General features: G+C 49.7%; 1 protein-coding gene across 1 annotated transcript in view; it reads right to left on the bottom strand.

Annotated features, from left to right (window-relative positions):
- Positions 1 to 3,002: 3,002 nt before the first annotated feature.
- LOC311239447 (sodium- and chloride-dependent GABA transporter 2-like) overlaps positions 3,003 to 18,261 on the bottom strand; it is a gene marked incomplete at both ends in the record, with an annotated part of 170,626 nt that continues 155,367 nt past the window's right edge. The window contains one exon of the mRNA XM_084327756.1: positions 3,003 to 3,117. Within this exon, the coding sequence (XP_084183882.1) occupies positions 3,003 to 3,117 (115 nt within the window). The remainder of the gene's footprint in view (positions 3,118 to 18,261) is intronic.

Consider the following 18,261-nt stretch of genomic DNA (forward strand, 5'->3'; position numbering starts at 1 on the left):
TTATGCAAATGACATGTCGTTAGCTTGTGACTGCAACTTGTTCCTGTTATTGGATGACTCAGCCCTGCTGGTCTCTGACAGGGACAAGTTGCAGGTTGAAAAAGCCCTCAGCTCTGAACTCGGCAGAATCTGCACCTGGCTCACTTGTCACGGTCCCAGACTGAGCCCTGTCTGGGGCAGTGGGGACAATATGAACAGTGGTCTCCTGCCGCCCTCTGGCTAGTATCTATTATAGAATTATGGTTAGGTATGATTATTATTATGTCCTGTTTCATGTTGTCGTGGGCCATCCCTGCCCTTGTTTGATGTCATCCTCCTGTCTGGTTGTTGTGTGTGATTATGCCTTTTGTGTCTAGGTTGGGTTATTCCTAGTGTGTTCTGATTTTGTATTCTATGTTGTTGCCTGGCTTTAACCAGGTGTTGCTTGTTATAATTAGTCTGTGTATTTAAGTTTGGTCTGTCCTCCCTTCCTTGTGGCATCATTACCTCCGTTACCCCTGTTTCCTGTCGTGTCTCTGTCAATGTCGTCCTTGCCCTATTGTTGTTTCAGTCTGTAAGTGTTGTTAGTGTTCCGTTTTGTTGCCCTTTTTCTTTTATCTACTTTTTCTCCCCATTTTTCTATTTTTCTCCCATCCCAATTTTTCGTATGATCCAATTCTTCCCTCCCCTGTCTCGAACGTTGCTAGACCATGCCTCCCACTGGTCGGCTGCAATGTGGACGAAGCCTTGCATCACGTGTCACCTCCGGTACACGAGGAGGCAGCCGTCGCATCTTTTTCACCTGTACAGCGCGATCTCTCAGTGGCGAGGAGTAACGTGTACGAGGCTCACGCTGCCCCCGATACTTCCTGATTCTGCTGTACAGGCGTACCAACCAACCTGTAGGAGTCGCTGTCCACAACGTCCGATCCCCACCCACCGGCTTTCCCACCCCCTAATACTGCCAATTGTATTAGTATGAAGGACAAATAACCCTGATAGATACTGTTACGTGCCCCCGTGGGGAGACGCAACACTAGGCCACAGACAGGATAGGTGAGGGTGCAGTGACACAAAACACCGGAGACAGATTGTAAAATAACAATATTTATTTTACAAATAAGGATCAGCAACACAGAGAGCAAAGAGGACCTACCAGTGAGCACCAAATAATATCAAAAGGAAACAAAAGCCCACCCCCCCCTTTACAGGCGCGGACGCCCCAAAGTACAGGAGGTGGTGCTCACTCTAAACTGGTGTCTTTAAACAGTAGTTCTCCTACGTGATGCAGATGTAGACCCCAGGGTATCTTCCTGCCCTCAATGTCCCTGTGTGCGAAACAAAAGATTAATAACAAAGCAAAACAATCACCATAGGCTGGGTGACGAGGAATAAATATACACGGGTTAGGAACAAAACAGAAATGTACACAAACTATAAAGACTCCTAAACACAATGCAATGAACCAGAGCTTCAGGTACCAGCTCTACACCAAAGATACAACACTAAAGATACAGTTTATATAATAGAGATACACAACACTAAACACACCTCCTAAACTAACAGCACAAAGTGCCAGAGCCTTCACCAGCTCTATTACCAGAACACACAAAGGGCTCCCCCACACAGACCAAGAATAGTTACCACAGCACACAGACCAAACGAACCAGGGAGCTGACTAACACTGAAACACAAAGGGTATATGAAGGGAGAGGGGATGTTGATTGCAGAACGAGTCTCAGCTGCCGCTGCACCGGGGCTGAGTTGCTGATTGACCAGCTGCTGCTGCAACTGGGAACCTGAGAGTGGGATATGTAGACACCAGAGGGAGACAAGACAACAACAAACAAAACATGCCTATATACACAACAGATTACATACATTACTCCCATATATATACACATAAGGACACCGTCCGTAACAGATACACATCTGGTGTTTTCTGTAGCGATATGAGTGACCACTGTTTCACTGCCTGCATCCGAAATGGCAGTACAGCTAAACAGCCTGTCTTAATCACCCACAGACGACTACTGAAAAAGTTTGATGAGCAAGCTTTCCTCCATGACCTAGCTAATGTTAAATGGGACAGAATAAGTCTAATCCCTGATATTGACAATGCATGGTCCCTCTTTAATGACTCATTCAGCAAAATAGTCAACAAACATGCCCCTATGAAGAGAATGAGGATAAAAAACAGATGCAGCCCATGGTTCGACCACAACCTAGCAGAACAACTTCGCCTCAAAAACACCATCTGGCGTAAAGCTCGTCAGTCAAAATCTCATGAAGACTGGTTATCCTTTCGACAAATAAGAAATAAATGCACCCAGGCTATCCGCAAAACCAAGACTGGTTACTTTCAAGAGCAGTTTAGACTCAGTAGCTCAAACCCAAGCAGGTTTTGGAAAACAGTTAAAGAGATGGAGAACAAACCCTCATCCTCCCAGCTGCCCACCTCCCTAGTAACTGGGGATATGGTAATTACTGGAAATGAGCGTGTGGCAGAGGCCTTTAATAATCACTTTATTAAAGCTGGGAGCCTGTTTGAGTCCATGGCACCCCCTGCCCCACCATCCAACCCCTTGCCCCTCAGCCCTACAGTGCCACCTGCCTCACCATCCAACCTTCGTGCCCCTAATCCAGCCACGCATCACAGTTTTGCACGGCAGGAATTTACTGAAAAGGACATTTTAGAAGTACTCAGCAAACTCGACCCCAAGAAACCTCCTGGCCTTGATGGGTTAGACCCCTTTTTCTACAGAACTGCAGCCCCCATCATTGCTGAACCTATTTCCCATCTATGTAACCTATCCCTGCATACAGCAGAACTGCCCTCTGCTTGGAAAGCAGCCTTGGTACGGCCCCTGTTCAAAGGAGGAAACAATACCGACCCCAACTGCTACCGCCCAATTTCAATTTTACCCTGTATAGCAAAAGTGCTAGAGAGACTAGTTTGCAAACAACTCACAAGCTTTCTAGAAACCTACAACATACTTTCGGAAAACCAATCTGGCTTCCGCTCAGGGCATGGATGTGAGACTGCTACGATGAAAGTCCTCAATGATGTCCTCAATGCCCTTGACTCCAAACTCTACTGTGCTGCTGCCTTTATAGATCTGGCCAAGGCCTTTGACACTGTGGATCATGAACAGCTTTTGGAGCGGCTGAGAGACATTGGTGTCACTAATCACAGTGTAGCATGGTTCGAGAACTACCTCTCTGATCGCACTCAGTCAATAAAAACCGACAACCTATTAACCCAGTCCCTATCCATCTCTAAGGGGGTCCCCCAAGGCTCCTTACTAGCTCCAATCCTCTTCTCCATCTATATAAACAACATAGGCCAGTTCGCTGGAAACTCCCTAATTCACCTCTATGCTGATGACACAGTCCTGTACACCTCTGGTCCCTCCCCGGATGCTGTCCTGAAAACTCTCCTGGAGAGCTTTCTAAAAATCCAAGCTGGTTTCTCCGCCCTTTGCCTGGTCCTAAACAACAGCAAGACCAAAGTTATGTGGTTCGGCCACAAGGGTACCTCCCAGACTGGCACCATTGTAGCCGCCGATGGCAAAAAGCTTGAACTGGTCACCTCTTATAAATACCTGGGAGTGTGGATCGACACCAAACTCTCCTTCTCTGAACACCTAACTAAACTGCAGGCCAAAGTCAAAGCAAGGCTTAGCTTTCTGTATAGAAACCGTTCCTTCACTAGATCTGCTAAACTCACCCTGGTCCAGATGACTGTCCTGCCGCTATTTGATTTTAGCGATGTAATCTACCGCTTGGCCCGTAAAGGTGATCTAGAGCGCTTAGATATCCTATATCACTCCGCCATTCGCTTCGCTACCAATGCCCCCTACAGGACCCACCACTGCGAGCTATACTCCCTAGTAAACTAGCCCTCCCTGGAGATTAGACGCAACATCCACTGGCTGGCCTTTGTATATAAAACACTTCTAGGCCGTAATCCCCCTTACCTTACTCGCCTAGTCCACCCTCGTCCACTCCCAAATTACCACACCCGGTCAGCCACACATATCCTGGTAAACGCCCCCCATGCCAACTCCTCACAAGGCCGTTCCTCCTTTCAGTACGCAGCAGCTGATAGCTGGAACACACTACAAAAAACCTTAAATATGGAAACGTTTATTTCAATTCGATTGTTTAAGGAAACTTTAACAAACTCCCTAGAGCACTCATGTAGATGTTTCTCCATGTGCTAACACCATGCTGCCACTATTGTTCTGTTGTCCGCCAGTTGTTGTTCAGTTCAGTTGTTGCTCTGTATGTGTGAGGTTTCTGTCCTTGCTCACTCACTCGTTCTGTTCCTTTAAACCACCTCGCTCTGTTTTCATTTGTTTCTGTTAATCATTCAATTCCCCCATTCACACGCTTCTTCCCAGTGACGTCGTCAGAGACGTCGTTGATTGGTTCTCTCCCGTCCGCACGCTTTTCAATCACTTTCCCCAGCTGTCACTGCTTGTCAATCAATCAATCCCGTATTATTTATACCCCGTTTCTCCACTCTTGTTTTGTTGGATCGTTTTGATATTTCTCTGTTTGCATTCTCCGTTCCTGCTGCTGCTGCTGTTTGCTCTCTGTGCTTTACCTCCAGGATATTCCAAGAAGCCTTCCTCTTGGACACCTTTTCCCCGTGGCGACGCGCTCGCTCCGCTGCTGTTCCAGCACCATTACGCACTACGTCTGGGTGAGTTTTTTACTGACTGTCTTGATCAAATTCCGTTTTCGTGTGTTTCTATAACACTGAAGATTACCACCTTTTTTATCAGACAGTCACTCACCCAGCGATCGCCTTTTTGTTGTTCTCACTGGGATAATATTTTGGGACTTTACATCTCCCACTGTGTGTTGTTTCACACCGAAGATATTATTCACATTGGATTGTTTTTTGGACTTCACTCTCAGTGTCTATTTTTGCACCGAAGATATTCACTTGGGATTGTGTTTTGGAACAGTGCTCACTGTGTGTATTTACACGAAGATATTCACTTGGGATTGTGTTTTGGAACTTTGCTCACTGTGTGTATTTACACAAAGATTAGTTCACTTGGATAACTTTTGTATTTGGGTACAAGTCACCTCTCCTGTTCTCCTGCTCGTTCCACCTGCACCCTTGTTGACTCGCTCCCTCTCTCTCTCTCTCGGTCCCGCAACACTTCGGAGATTCTGCCGAGAGAAGTCTGCAGAGCGGCTCAGACGTCAGCATCTGCTACCCCCTACTACCACCACGGGAGAAGCTGCAGAGCAGCAGAACATTTTCCCCCTTGCTTGTGTACCTGTCTTGTTTGACTTGCCTATTCTGTGCTCATTATTTAGTCTCAATAAACAAGCCCTTGTTTTTGGCAACTCTGAATTCCTACTCTCTTGTGTCGTGCGTTTGGGGTCGGTGTCAAACCATAACATTACGATCCAACCAAAATGACGACCCCAGCCGACACAGAGAGGGTCAGAACCGCACTTGCTAATCAAGTCGAGTTGACCAGGGATCACAGTCTCCAATTAGAGCGGGCTGCGGCTGCGGTGCAGAGTCTCAGGGATCAGGTCCTGCCTATGCAAGGGTCAATGGCCGCTATGGCGGGACAACAGTCCAACATTCTCGCTCAGCTTCACTCGCTGGGCGACACCGTTAATGCTTTTCATCTCTCACAACCTTCAGGAGCATTCCCCGCAGCCCCAGCAGATCCCGCACCTCGGGAACCCCGTCTCTCCGTCCCACGGCTGTTCGACGGCAATCCCGAGGAGTGTGCCACATTCATCATGCAATGTGAGTTGGTTTTCCGTCATCAACCAAGCCGTTTTTCTGCTCGTGGGTCCCAAGTGGCTTATATGACGAACTTGCTTTCAGGCCATGCTGCCCAGTGGGTCACTTCCTCCTGGGCAATGGAAGCAGATTTTGTGTTTTCCTATCCAGACTTTGTGGCGGAGCTCCGCAGAGTGTTCCACCATCCAGCCCGAGGTCTGGACCCTGGAGCCCGGTTGGGGACTTTCCGACAGGGGAGCGGCAGGGTGACGGACTATGTCTTGGAGTTTCGACTGGCGGCGGTGGAGAGTGGATGGAACGAACCTGCTCTTCGCCTAACCTTCTTGAGGGGGCTCAGTGACGCAGTCCGGGACCAGCTCGCTACCCGGGAGTTGCCCGACTCCCTCGAGGATCTGTTTAGCCTCGTCATCCGTATTGACGGACGCCTCCTGGAGAGAAGGCGCGAGAGGACCCGACTGTTACCTCCTGAGGCACCTCGGATTCCCCGGACGCATGACGTCACTCCTGGACGCCCTGTCCTCAACACTACTGGTGGTAGCAGGCCCCCCCGTTCGGTTCGCGAGGAGGAACCCATGCAGCTGGGACGCTCTCATCTGAGCCAGGCGGAGCGTGAGGCAAGGCTCAGGTCCGGTCTCTGCCTCTACTGCGGAGGTGCGGGACACCGAATCGCCGACTGCCCCACCCAGCCAAAAGATCAGGCTCACCGAGACCCCGGGAGATCCTGGTGAGCCGTTTTTCCCATTCCCAGCGCCGCGCACCACCTGACCATCTGATGAGCGTCACCCTGGCCTGGGGGGACCAACGTGCCACGGTGGAGGCCCTCATCGACTCAGGGGCAGACGAGAATTTCCTCGACTTCGAGTTCGCCACCCGAGCCAACATTCCACTTGAGGACCTTGTGAGACCCTTGGAGATCTTCTCGTTGGACCAACACCGCCTGGCCGACATCTCTCAACGCACCGGCCCAGTCGTGCTGACCATCGCTGGGAACCACGTCGAGAGAATCCAGTTCCTTATCACCCAATCCCCCCTTGTCCCGGTGGTCCTGGGTAGGCCCTGGCTCGCGCTGCACGAGCCCCACATCGCCTGGTCCTCCGGTACCATCAGGGGCTGGAGCTCCTCCTGTCACGCCCTGTGTCTGCAGGCGGCGTCCTGTCCCCCGCCCCGGAGGCCCGCTGGTGAGTTGCCTCCGGACCTCTCGTCCATACCTCCCGAGTACCACGACCTCTTGGAGGTTTTCAGTAAGACCAGGGCTCAGGCCCTTCCACCTCACCGCCCCTATGACTGCGCCATCGACCTCCGCCAAGGGGCTCCCCTTCCCGGCAGCCGCCTCTACAGTCTGACTGTCCCGGAGAAGAAGGCGATGGATCTCTACATCTCTGAGTCATTGGAAGCAGGACTCATTCGGCCTTCCTCCTCCCCGGTGGCGGCCGGGTTCTTCTTTGTTGGTAAGAAGGATGGGGACCTGCGACCCTGCATCGACTATCGTCAGCTCAACGAGATCACCATCAAGAACAAATACCCTCTACCTCTCATGAGCTCCACCTTCGAGCCACTGACCCAGGCCTCGTTCTTCACCAAGCTGGACCTCCGGAGTGCCTACCATCTTGTCCGTATCCGTGAGGGCGATGAATGGAAGACCGCCTTCAAGACCCCCAGGGGCCACTACGAGTACCTAGTAATGCCGTTCGGCCTCACCAACGCCCCGGCGGTATTCCAGGCACTCATGAACGACGTCCTTCGTGACATGCTGGAGGTGTTCGTGGTGGTGTACCTGGACGACATTCTCATCTTTTCCAGGACCCTCGAGGAACACATCCAGCATGTCCGCCGTGTGCTGGAGCGCCTCCTCCACAATCGGCTCTTCGTCAAGGCGGAGAAGTGCCGTTTCCACTCCAACTCCGTCGACTACCTGGGCTTCATCGTTGAGAAGGGCTTGACCCGAGCGGATCCTCGCAAGATCCAGGCTGTGGAGGATTGGCCAGAACCCACCACTCGGAAGGAGTTACAGAGTTTCCTCGGGTTCGCCAACTTCTACCGAAGGTTCATCCGGAACTACAGTCAAGTGGCGGAGCCACTTACCAAGCTGACCTCCCCCGCTCTGCCGTTCGACTGGTCCCCAGCGGCATGCGCTGCGTTCCGCTCCCTCAAGAGAAGGTTCACTTCCGCCCCTATCCTGCTCCACCCTGACCCCAAGAGACAGTTCATCGTGGAGGTGGACGCCTCGGATTCTGGCCTGGGCGCTGTCCTATCCCAACGTTCTCTTTCAGACCAGAAGGTGCATCCTTGCGCCTTCTACTCGCGTCGCTTCCTCCCTGCCGAGAGGAACTACGACACCGGCAATCGGGAGCTGCTGGCGGTCGTGGCTGCGCTGGAGGAGTGGCGTCATTGGCTAGAGGGTGCCGAGGAGCCTTTTACCATCTGGACGGACCACAAGAACCTGACGTTCATCCGCGCTTCCAGGCGCCTCAACGGTCGGCAGGCGAGATGGGCCAGTTTCCTCAGTCGGTCCGACTTCTCGCTGACCTTCCGCCCCGGTTCCCGCAACACGAAGGCCGACTCCCTGTCCCGGATGCACTCCAAGGGGGCTCCACCCTCTGAGGACCCTACTCCCATCCTCCCGGAGGCCCGAGTGGTTGGAGCCATCACCTTGGGCATCGAGGGTGTGGTAAGGCGTGCCCTACGCTTCCAACGTGCTCCTAGCAACGTCCCTAGGAGTCGTCTCTTCGTCCCCGACTCTGTCCGGTCCCAGGTACTGCTGTGGGGCCATACCAGCCGGTTCGCCTGCCACCCTGGCGTCCATCGCACGTTCTCCTTCCTGGCTCGTCGTTTCTGGTGGCCCACCATGCGGAACGACGTCAAGGAGTTCGTGTTGGCCTGCACGGTCTGTGCCCGTAGCAAGGCCTCTCACCAGGCACCCTCCGGGCTCTTGCAGCCACTTCCCGTTCCGAGCCGTCCGTGGTCACATGTGGCGCTGGACTTCGTCACTGGTCTGCCCTCCTCCCAGGGGAACACCTGCCTTCTGACCGTGGTGGATCGATTCAGCAAGGGGGTTCACCTCGTGGCCCTCTCCAAGCTTCCCTCGGCGGCCGAGATGGCGGACCTCCTGACGCACCACGTGTTCCGCCTTCATGGGTTTCCCCAGGACATCGTCTCTGACCGGGGGCCCCAGTTCACCTCCCAGGTATGGCGGGCCTTTTGCAAGGGATTGGGGGCAACGGTCAGTCTTTCCTCTGGTTATCATCCCCAGACTAACGGGCAGACGGAGAGGATGAACCAGAGCGTGGAGTCTGCTCTTCGGTGTGTGGCAGCCGAGAGACCAGCATCCTGGAGCCGTTTCCTTCCCTGGGTTGAATACTCCATCAATTCAATGGTCAGTTCCGCCACCGGCCTCTCCCCCTTTGAGGTCTCCCTGGGCTACCAGCCCCCTCTTTTCCCCGCACAGGAGACGGAAGTGGCAGTTCCCTCCGTGCAGGTCCACCTCGACCGCTGCCGACGAGTTTGGGAGATCACCAGGACCGCGCTGCTCCGGACATCTGAGCGCGCCTGTCGTGGTGCCGACCGGCGCCGGGTTCCTGCGCCGACTTACCGCCCTGGGCAGAGGGTGTGGCTCTCCGCAAAGGACCTCCCGCTACGGTCCTCGGCCAAGAAGCTCAACCCCCGTTTCGTCTGACCTTTCGAGGTCCTGAAGGTACTCAGTCCGGCGGCCCTGCGCCTGAAACTTCCTGCATCCATGCACATCCACCCCGTGTTCCATGTCTCCCGGGTTAAGCCCGTCTCCCTCAGTCCCCTTATGTCTCCAGCTCCTGATCCGCCGCCTCCCGTGTTGGTGGATGGTCACCCCCAGTGGCAGGTCCGCCGGTTGATGGGCGTTCGTCGGCGGGGCCGGGGGTTCCAATACCTGGTGGACTGGGAGGGTTACGGCCCTGAGGAGCGTAGCTGGGTCTCCCGGCAGCTCATCGTGGATCCCGGCTTGATCACTGGCTTCCATCGTGCCCATCCTGACGAGCCGGGTCGGCCTGGTCGCCGGGTGGCTCCCGTGGAGGGGGGGGTACTGTGAGGTTTCTGTCCTTGCTCACTCACTCGTTCTGTTCCTTTAAACCACCTCGCTCTGTTTTCATTTGTTTCTGTTAATCATTCAATTCCCCCATTCACACGCTTCTTCCCAGTGACGTCGTCAGAGACGTCGTTGATTGGTTCTCTCCCGTCCGCACGCTTTTCAATCACTTTCCCCAGCTGTCACTGCTTGTCAATCAATCAATCCCGTATTATTTATACCCCGTTTCTCCACTCTTGTTTTGTTGGATCATTTTGATATTTCTCTGTTTGCATTCTCCGTTCCTGCTGCTGCTGCTGTTTGCTCTCTGTGCTTTACCTCCAGGATATTCCAAGAAGCCTTCCTCTTGGACACCTTTTCCCCGTGGCGACGCGCTCGCTCCGCTGCTGTTCCAGCACCATTACGCACTACGTCTGGGTGAGTTTTTTACTGACTGTCTTGATCAAATTCCGTTTTCGTGTGTTTCTATAACACTGAAGATTACCACCTTTTTTATCAGACAGTCACTCACCCAGCGATCGCCTTTTTGTTGTTCTCACTGGGATAATATTTTGGGACTTTACATCTCCCACTGTGTGTTGTTTCACACCGAAGATATTATTCACATTGGATTGTTTTTTGGACTTCACTCTCAGTGTCTATTTTTGCACCGAAGATATTCACTTGGGATTGTGTTTTGGAACAGTGCTCACTGTGTGTATTTACACGAAGATATTCACTTGGGATTGTGTTTTGGAACTTTGCTCACTGTGTGTATTTACACGAAGATTAGTTCACTTGGATAACTTTTGTATTTGGGTACAAGTCACCTCTCCTGTTCTCCTGCTCGTTCCACCTGCACCCTTGTTGACTCGCTCCCTCTCTCTCTCTCTCGGTCCCGCAACACTTCGGAGATTCTGCCGAGAGAAGTCTGCAGAGCGGCTCAGACGTCAGCATCTGCTACCCCCTACTACCACCACGGGAGAAGCTGCAGAGCAGCAGAACATTTTCCCCCTTGCTTGTGTACCTGTCTTGTTTGACTTGCCTATTCTGTGCTCATTATTTAGTCTCAATAAACAAGCCCTTGTTTTTGGCAACTCTGAATTCCTACTCTCTTGTGTCGTGCGTTTGGGGTCGGTGTCAAACCATAACAGTATGTATGTCCTGCCTTTTTAATAATGTTCCTTTGTGTTTTATTTTTATTTATTTGATTTTATCCCCCATCCCCTTTCCCCTAGGGGGCTTTTTACCCCCAAATAGGCCGTTATTGAAAATAAGAACTTGTTCTTAATTAACCTGCCTATTCAAAGAAAGGTTTGATGATGATGATGAAGGACCAGCCAAGCCGGAAGCAACGCAGAGAGCTGGGCTCGAACCCAGCATCTCCTGCGTTAGTGGCGAGCGCCTTGCCCACTGCGCCACTTAGCCGCCCTTGTTTTGTTGCCCTTTGATTTTCGTGTTCCCAGTTCGTTTTCCTCAGTGCCAGCTCGGCTGCGCCTTTCGTTGTTCTTTTGTAACGTGCCTTCGCTCGTCTTTATGTTTGTTTATTTATCAGCTTCTTTACTTTTTGTTTTGGTCTTATGACCTATTATCGCTCTTGTGGTTCTTATAATAAAAATAACACAGTGTTTGAGAAGAGCAAACTACAATCTCCGTTTCCTCCTTCCACTATCCTGCTTTTGGGCTCCATCACCACCATACCCCTCGTAACACTCACTGATAATAACAAACTATCATTACACCAGGGTAAAACAGAGTCCATTCTCTTTGGATCAAATAACAAACTCAGCAAGGCCACGGCTTCTGTTACAGTGGGTGACAATATTTGATTTGATTTGATTTTATTAGGGATCCCCATTAGCTGGTGCGATAGCAACCAGCTAGTCTTCCTGGGGTCCACACACAAAAAAACATAGAAAAACAATCACTATTGCAAAAAACAAAATTATTAAAAGTCAGTACACACAATGCACAATGCATACTGTAACAATTAATATAGCTAAAATTACATTTGTGTACAATAAAAACAAAAAATTACTTTACAGTGTTAAAAACAATTTAAAAACAATTTAAGATTCTTTTTAAAAGTGAATCTACTGTAAATGCAGCAGAGGTTCCGAGGCAGGCCATTCCAAAGAGTTAATGCTCTAAAAATAAAAGATCTCCTTAAAGCGTTGGTTTTAGGACCTGGCAATTCAAGCTGCCCACTACTGGAACCTCTAGTGTAATGCTCGTGCACAGTATTACTAAAAACAATCTGATTATGTATAAAAACAGGAGTTTTACTGCTCATGACCAACTTGAACAGCACAAGTATATTAAAAGACAATCTATTTTCAACGTTAAGCCAAGAGAGGCGGGCATGCATACGGCTCACATTAGACCTTTGTCACAAGGAAAGATGAAATTACCTACCTGGGTTCCATACTAGAGGCAAATCTTTGACAAATCTGACAAAATGGCAACCAATGTAATCAAAAAAGTCAACCAACGAACAAGATTCTTGTACCGGATCTCCTCTCTGGTAAACAAGAATACCTTGACGACTCTAACAGGAGCACTCATTCAAGGGTACTATGACTATGCTTGCACCTCATGGTACCAAAGCACCTCAAAGGCCCTAAAAAAAAAGACTACAAACATCACAAAACAAACTGGTCAGACTACTGCTTGACCTTACTAAAACCCACCTCACCCCTGCCCATTTTGACAACCTAGGATGGCTTAGAGTAGACAACGGAGTACAGCAACTTGCAATGGGCCTGGTCTACAAGACACTACACCACTAAGATACCCATGTACATGTCGAAATACTTCCCAAAGGTCAGTGAATTCCACGACCACAACACCATGGGAGTTCCACAAATTATGTGCAACCCAGATTCGGCTCAAACAAGGGACTAAACACGTTTCGCAATTTTGTCACAACAATGTGGAACGCCCTACCCACAGCCGTAAAATCATGTGAATACCTACCCTCCTTCAAAACCGCTCAAAGAAATCACCTACGGGTGGCTGCAATTTGAAACTGGCCCCGGTAAATGTCCAAACCACCCCCCCACCTAACCCCCTCCAATGTACAGTTTCTTCCCCCTCGATTGTACATATTTTTTGTGTACAGTTTCTTCCCCCTCGAATGTATATATGTATTTATTATGTTCTCTCTCTTAAACAGTACTGTATATTTGTATATCTTGTATGTCATAAATGTCTGGATGTAACAGTACTGTATATTTGTATATCTTGTATGTCATAAATGTCATGATGAATTGAAAATGGGGGACCCTGATGTAAACAAGACGAAAGTATTTCTCTGGTCTGCATCCCCTTAATTGTACCCATTCTGCAATCTGTTAATAAAGTCTTCAATCAATCAAGGCGGTATGAAGCTGGTAATCATGACTGGTAATTCCATGGTAATCATAACTACCTACCAATCCAGGACAGCACTTGCTCACAAACAGTCATATAATTTACCAATAGGCCTAGTATTGACACATTTAACCCCAGTTTTATTCCTCCTTTTTTTAATCATGGAGGGTTCATGTGTCTCACATTCATTAAAGGTGACTGCTACACACAACATGTAAGTTTTGTAGTCATTGCGTTTAGGATTTTACAGCACTTTAAATAAGAGGAGAATAAGCATGTGCTTGTCAAATATCATGGTGTGCCAAAATAAAGGGAGCACGGGACAAACTTGGCCCGCGGGCCCCACATTGAGCAGCACTGCTACTGTATAATCCTACCAACAGTTGAGTTTCAAACAAATTACACACCTAGGGGCTAAAATACAATTACAAATTTAACGTACATTTTCTTCCAGGATATTTCCATGCCTGGAAATCTACTCTCTGAATGTCCAGGTTTTCCAGGACGAGTGGGAACCCTGCAATATAACACTGTATGATAGCCATGTGCAATAACACTGACCAGTATGGCTTACGGTACATAGTGTATTTATACTTGTATTTGATTTGATTTGGTTTGATTGATGTTTATTTCAAATATGCAACATAACAAACAAACATCAAGTACATATAGCCATTCAAATAATAAATGTAGGCATATATACGAAATAAAAAACAAACAAAAAAGTCAAACTAAACTTTTTTTTTGTTATTTACATATTTGAAAATGAGTGGGAAGAAGCATACACTTATTTAATCCCACCCCTATTTACTCATCAGCACATACTATATTTTATTTACTAATTCATACATTACTAGTCTTATATTGAACATGAATTTAGTTTAACAATACATTTTTTAATAATACCTTATTCCCTTATTAATATTTGCCAAATTGTATGATACCCTGTAAAGTTCATCTAGCCATTTTTTATACATATATAAAACTATATACCTACATAATGCACATATATACATTTATATATACATACATACTGTCAGTTATCAAACCCCTTCTTCATCTCTGTACCTCTGTAAAACCATTTGACTGTATTTTATTTTAAACTGTTTTATGTTTTGACATTGCTTTAACTCCACAATCGGACCGTTCCATAATTTTACTCCGCATATTGAAATACAAAGACTTTTCATGGTCGTTCGAAAACTGTATCTTTTGAAATGAAATGTTTCCCTTAAATTGTAACTTTATATTTATTCATTTCACTATAATGAGAGGATGCTGTCAGTATTGATATAAAGTCTAATGGGAACATGGGACGATGCCGTCAGTATTGATATCAAGTCTAATGGGAACATGAGAGGATGCCGTCAGTATTGATATGAAGTCTAATGGGAACATGAGAGGATGCCGTCAGTATTGATATGAAGTCTAATGGGAACATGAGAGGATGCCGTCAGTATTGATATCAAGTCTAATGGATACATGAGACGATGCCGTCAGTATTGATATCAAGTCTAATGGGAACATGAGAGGATGCCGTCAGTATTGATATGAAGTCTAATGGGAACATGAGAGGATGCTGTCAGTATTGATATCAAGTCTAATGGGAAATGTCTCCTGGTCTCTGACAAGAACAAGTTACAGGTTGAAAAAACCCTCAGCTCGGAACTAGGCAAAATATGCATATGGCTCGCTGATAACAAACTATCATTACACATGGGCAAAACAGAGTCCATTCTCTTTGGTTCAAATAACAAACTCAGCAAGACCGACGGCTTCTCAGTTACAGTGGGTGACAATATTGTCACAAGGAAAGAAGAAATTACCTACCTGGGTTCCATCCTAGAGGCAAATCTTTCCTGTGACAAAATGGCATCCAATGTAATAAAAAAAGTCAACCAACGAACTCGATTCTTGTACCGGATCTCCTCACTGGTAAACAAGAATACCCTGAAGACTCTGGCAGGAGCACTCATTCAAGGGTACTACGACTATGCTTGCACCTCATGGTACCAAAGCACCTCAAAGGCGCTAAAAACTAAATTACAAACATCTCAAAACAAACTGGTCAGACCTTACTCCTAGAACCCACCTCACCCCTGCCCACTTTGACAACCTAGGATGGCTTAGAGTAGACGACAGAGTACAGCAACTTGCAATGGGCCTGGTCTACAAGATACACTACATGACCAAGGTACCCATGTACATGTCAAAATACTTTCCAAAGGTCAGTGAATACCACGATCACAACACCAGAGGGAGCTCCACAAATCATGTTAAACCCAGATTCGGCTCAAACAAGGGACTAAACACGTTTCGCAATTATGCCACATCAATGTGGAACGCCCTACCTAAAGCTGTAAAGGAATGTGAATCACTACCCACTTTCAAAAACACTCTCAAAGAACACCTACGGGAGACAGCAATTTGAAACTGGCCCCTGTAAATGTCCTAACCCAACCCCCTCCAATGTACAGTAAATGACCAAGTATGGTTTTGTAAATATTCCAATGTACAGTTTTGCTTGTACAGTTGTACAGTGTCCCCCCCCCCCCCTCCGCCCCCCCCCCCCCCCCCCCCCCACCCCACCCACCCAACCACCTCCAATGTACAGTCCCCCCCACCCCCCCAACCCCACCCCACCTACCCAACCTCCTCCAATGTACAGTTTCTACGTCAAATGTATATACTGTAGTGATTGTTAATGGTACATAATTCACCCACGGAACTATTGTTAGGAACAAGAGTTCCGCCCGGACATTATATGAGGTGGCACTACCTGCCACCACGAGTGAGTCTTCTGCACGCAACGTGGCCGTAGCATGTTGTATTTGTGTACTGAATAAATGCTGTTCGCTCTAACTCGAGCTACCGTCTCCGACTCCCATCTCTCGGCACTACACTGGTGACCCCGACATTGGTCTCGCTGAAGTATCAGGGACCGGACCGAACATGGCAAACGATGCCGTTATTATTCGATTGCCGGAGTTTTGGGAGCATTCTGCGGCGGCGTGGTTCGCGCAAACAGAGGCGCAGTTCGCCCTACGAGGGGTTGACGACGACGCCGCGAGATATTACCACGTCGTCTCGAGCCTCGGGAGCACGACAGCGGCGAGGACGGTAGGCTTCATAACAGCTCCGCCTGCCCGGTATAAATATGAGGCGTTTAAGACGCACCTACTCAGGATTTTTGAGTTGTCACCGTCTGAGCGGGCCCGACGCTTGCTGGATATACGTGGCTTGGGAGACAGCAAGCCGTCGGCGCATATGGAGATGATGCTGAACCTGCTGGGCGCCGAGCAGCCGAACTTTTTATTTAAAGAGCTGTTCCTCAGGCACATGCCGCCACGGGTACAGACGGCACTGGCCAATACAAACATTGTGGATCCCCGTGCTCTGGCAGAGGAGGCAGATCGCTTCTACCTGGCCACTCGACACTTTGCCCCAGGGCTAATAGCCTCGACATGCGGTTACACGCCGCAGGGGGGAGGGGCGAGGAAGATCAGGAGCAGCGCTGCCGCAGGCCGGTGTTATTACCACGCACGTTTCGGCGCGAGGGCGACAAGATGCCGTTCCCCTTGCACTTTCGGCATAACGCATAAACGCAGACACCTGCGCCCAGTAGCAGCGGTGAGCGCAGGTATGTCGAACCGGCTGCTTTTCATTAGAGACACACTCTCCGGTTGCAAATTCCTCTGCGACACCGGAGCTCAGAGGAGCGTCCTGCCAGCTACGAAAGAGGACATCGCCGGCGATGATAGAGGTCCACGCCTGACGACCGCCAACGATACCCCTATCCGCACCTACGGTACAAGGACCGTGGAACTGTGTTTTGGGGGCCAGCGGTTCACGTGGGACTGCATCACGGCCGACATTTCGTTCCCACTACTGGGGGCAGATTTCCTGGGTGCACACGGTCTCCTCGTGGACATTAGACATGGCCGCCTAATAAACGCACAGACACGGGCTTCGTTGGCATGTGTCCGCGATGAGGCGACATACGGCGGCCTTCTTACAGCCTTCACCGACCACGAACCCCTCACGTTTTCTGAGTCAAGACACGTCGCCGAGAAGCCCAACGTCGTCATCGGAGCTGTACAGCCGGACCTCGACTACGTCAACAGGGGCTCGGAACAGGCCTCCGACCACGACATCCAGGCCCTCGGGACTGCAGATTCCAGGCTACGCCTGGAGGACGTCGCGATTGGTCACGCGGGTCCGACGCTGCTGGGTGACCTGTCCACCGGACACCCTAGCCCACAGGCCCCTGAGGACTGGCGAAGGCTCGCCTTTGAGGTGGGGTACAACCACCACAAGGTTGAACCCGCCCACGTAGACATTTCCCAGCCCTTAGAGCTGGCCCTCTCCCCCCGCCGAGGCCGTCCGCCGCTACCCCGGGACCCGCCAACGACGGAGCCGCCGTTGGCCTCGTCGACGTCTGTGCCCCCGGGTGTCGGGGAGGACACGGGCGCTTGCGCCGCCCCTACCTCCCCGACCCTGGCTTTCCGCACTCACCGTGGCCGGTTCATGCCCCCGGGCGCCGTGGAGGGCGCAATCGCTTGCACCGCGCCCCGGGTTGTCCGCTCACGCCGCGGCCGGGTCGTGGTCTCTCCCCGCCGTGGAGATTTTGACCATGGTTAAATTCTGGGGGGGCTTGTGTAGTGATTGTTAATGGTACATAATTCACCCACGGAACTATTGTTAGGAACAAGAGTTCCGCCCGGACATTATATGAGGTGGCACTACCTGCCACCACGAGTGAGTCTTCTGCACGCAACGTGGCCGTAGCATGTTGTATTTGTGTACTGAATAAATGCTGTTCGCTCTAACTCGAGCTACCGTCTCCGACTCCCATCTCTCGGCACTACAATACTCTCTTTTCTGGACTCTTTTTGTATCACAAACAGTACTGTATTTGCAAATCTGGTATGTCATAAATGTATAGATGTAGCAGTACTGTCTATCTGTATGTCGTGTATATCATATATGTTATGATTAATTGAAAATGGGGGACCCTGATGTAAACAAGACGAAAGACTTTCTTTGGTCTGCATCCCCTTAACCATTGTATGTATTGAGCTGTACTGTA

The sequence above is a fragment of the Notolepis coatsorum genome (assembly GCF_963971535.1).
Source record: "Notolepis coatsorum genome assembly, chromosome: 13".
NCBI classification, from domain to species: domain Eukaryota; kingdom Metazoa; phylum Chordata; class Actinopteri; order Aulopiformes; family Paralepididae; genus Notolepis; species Notolepis coatsorum.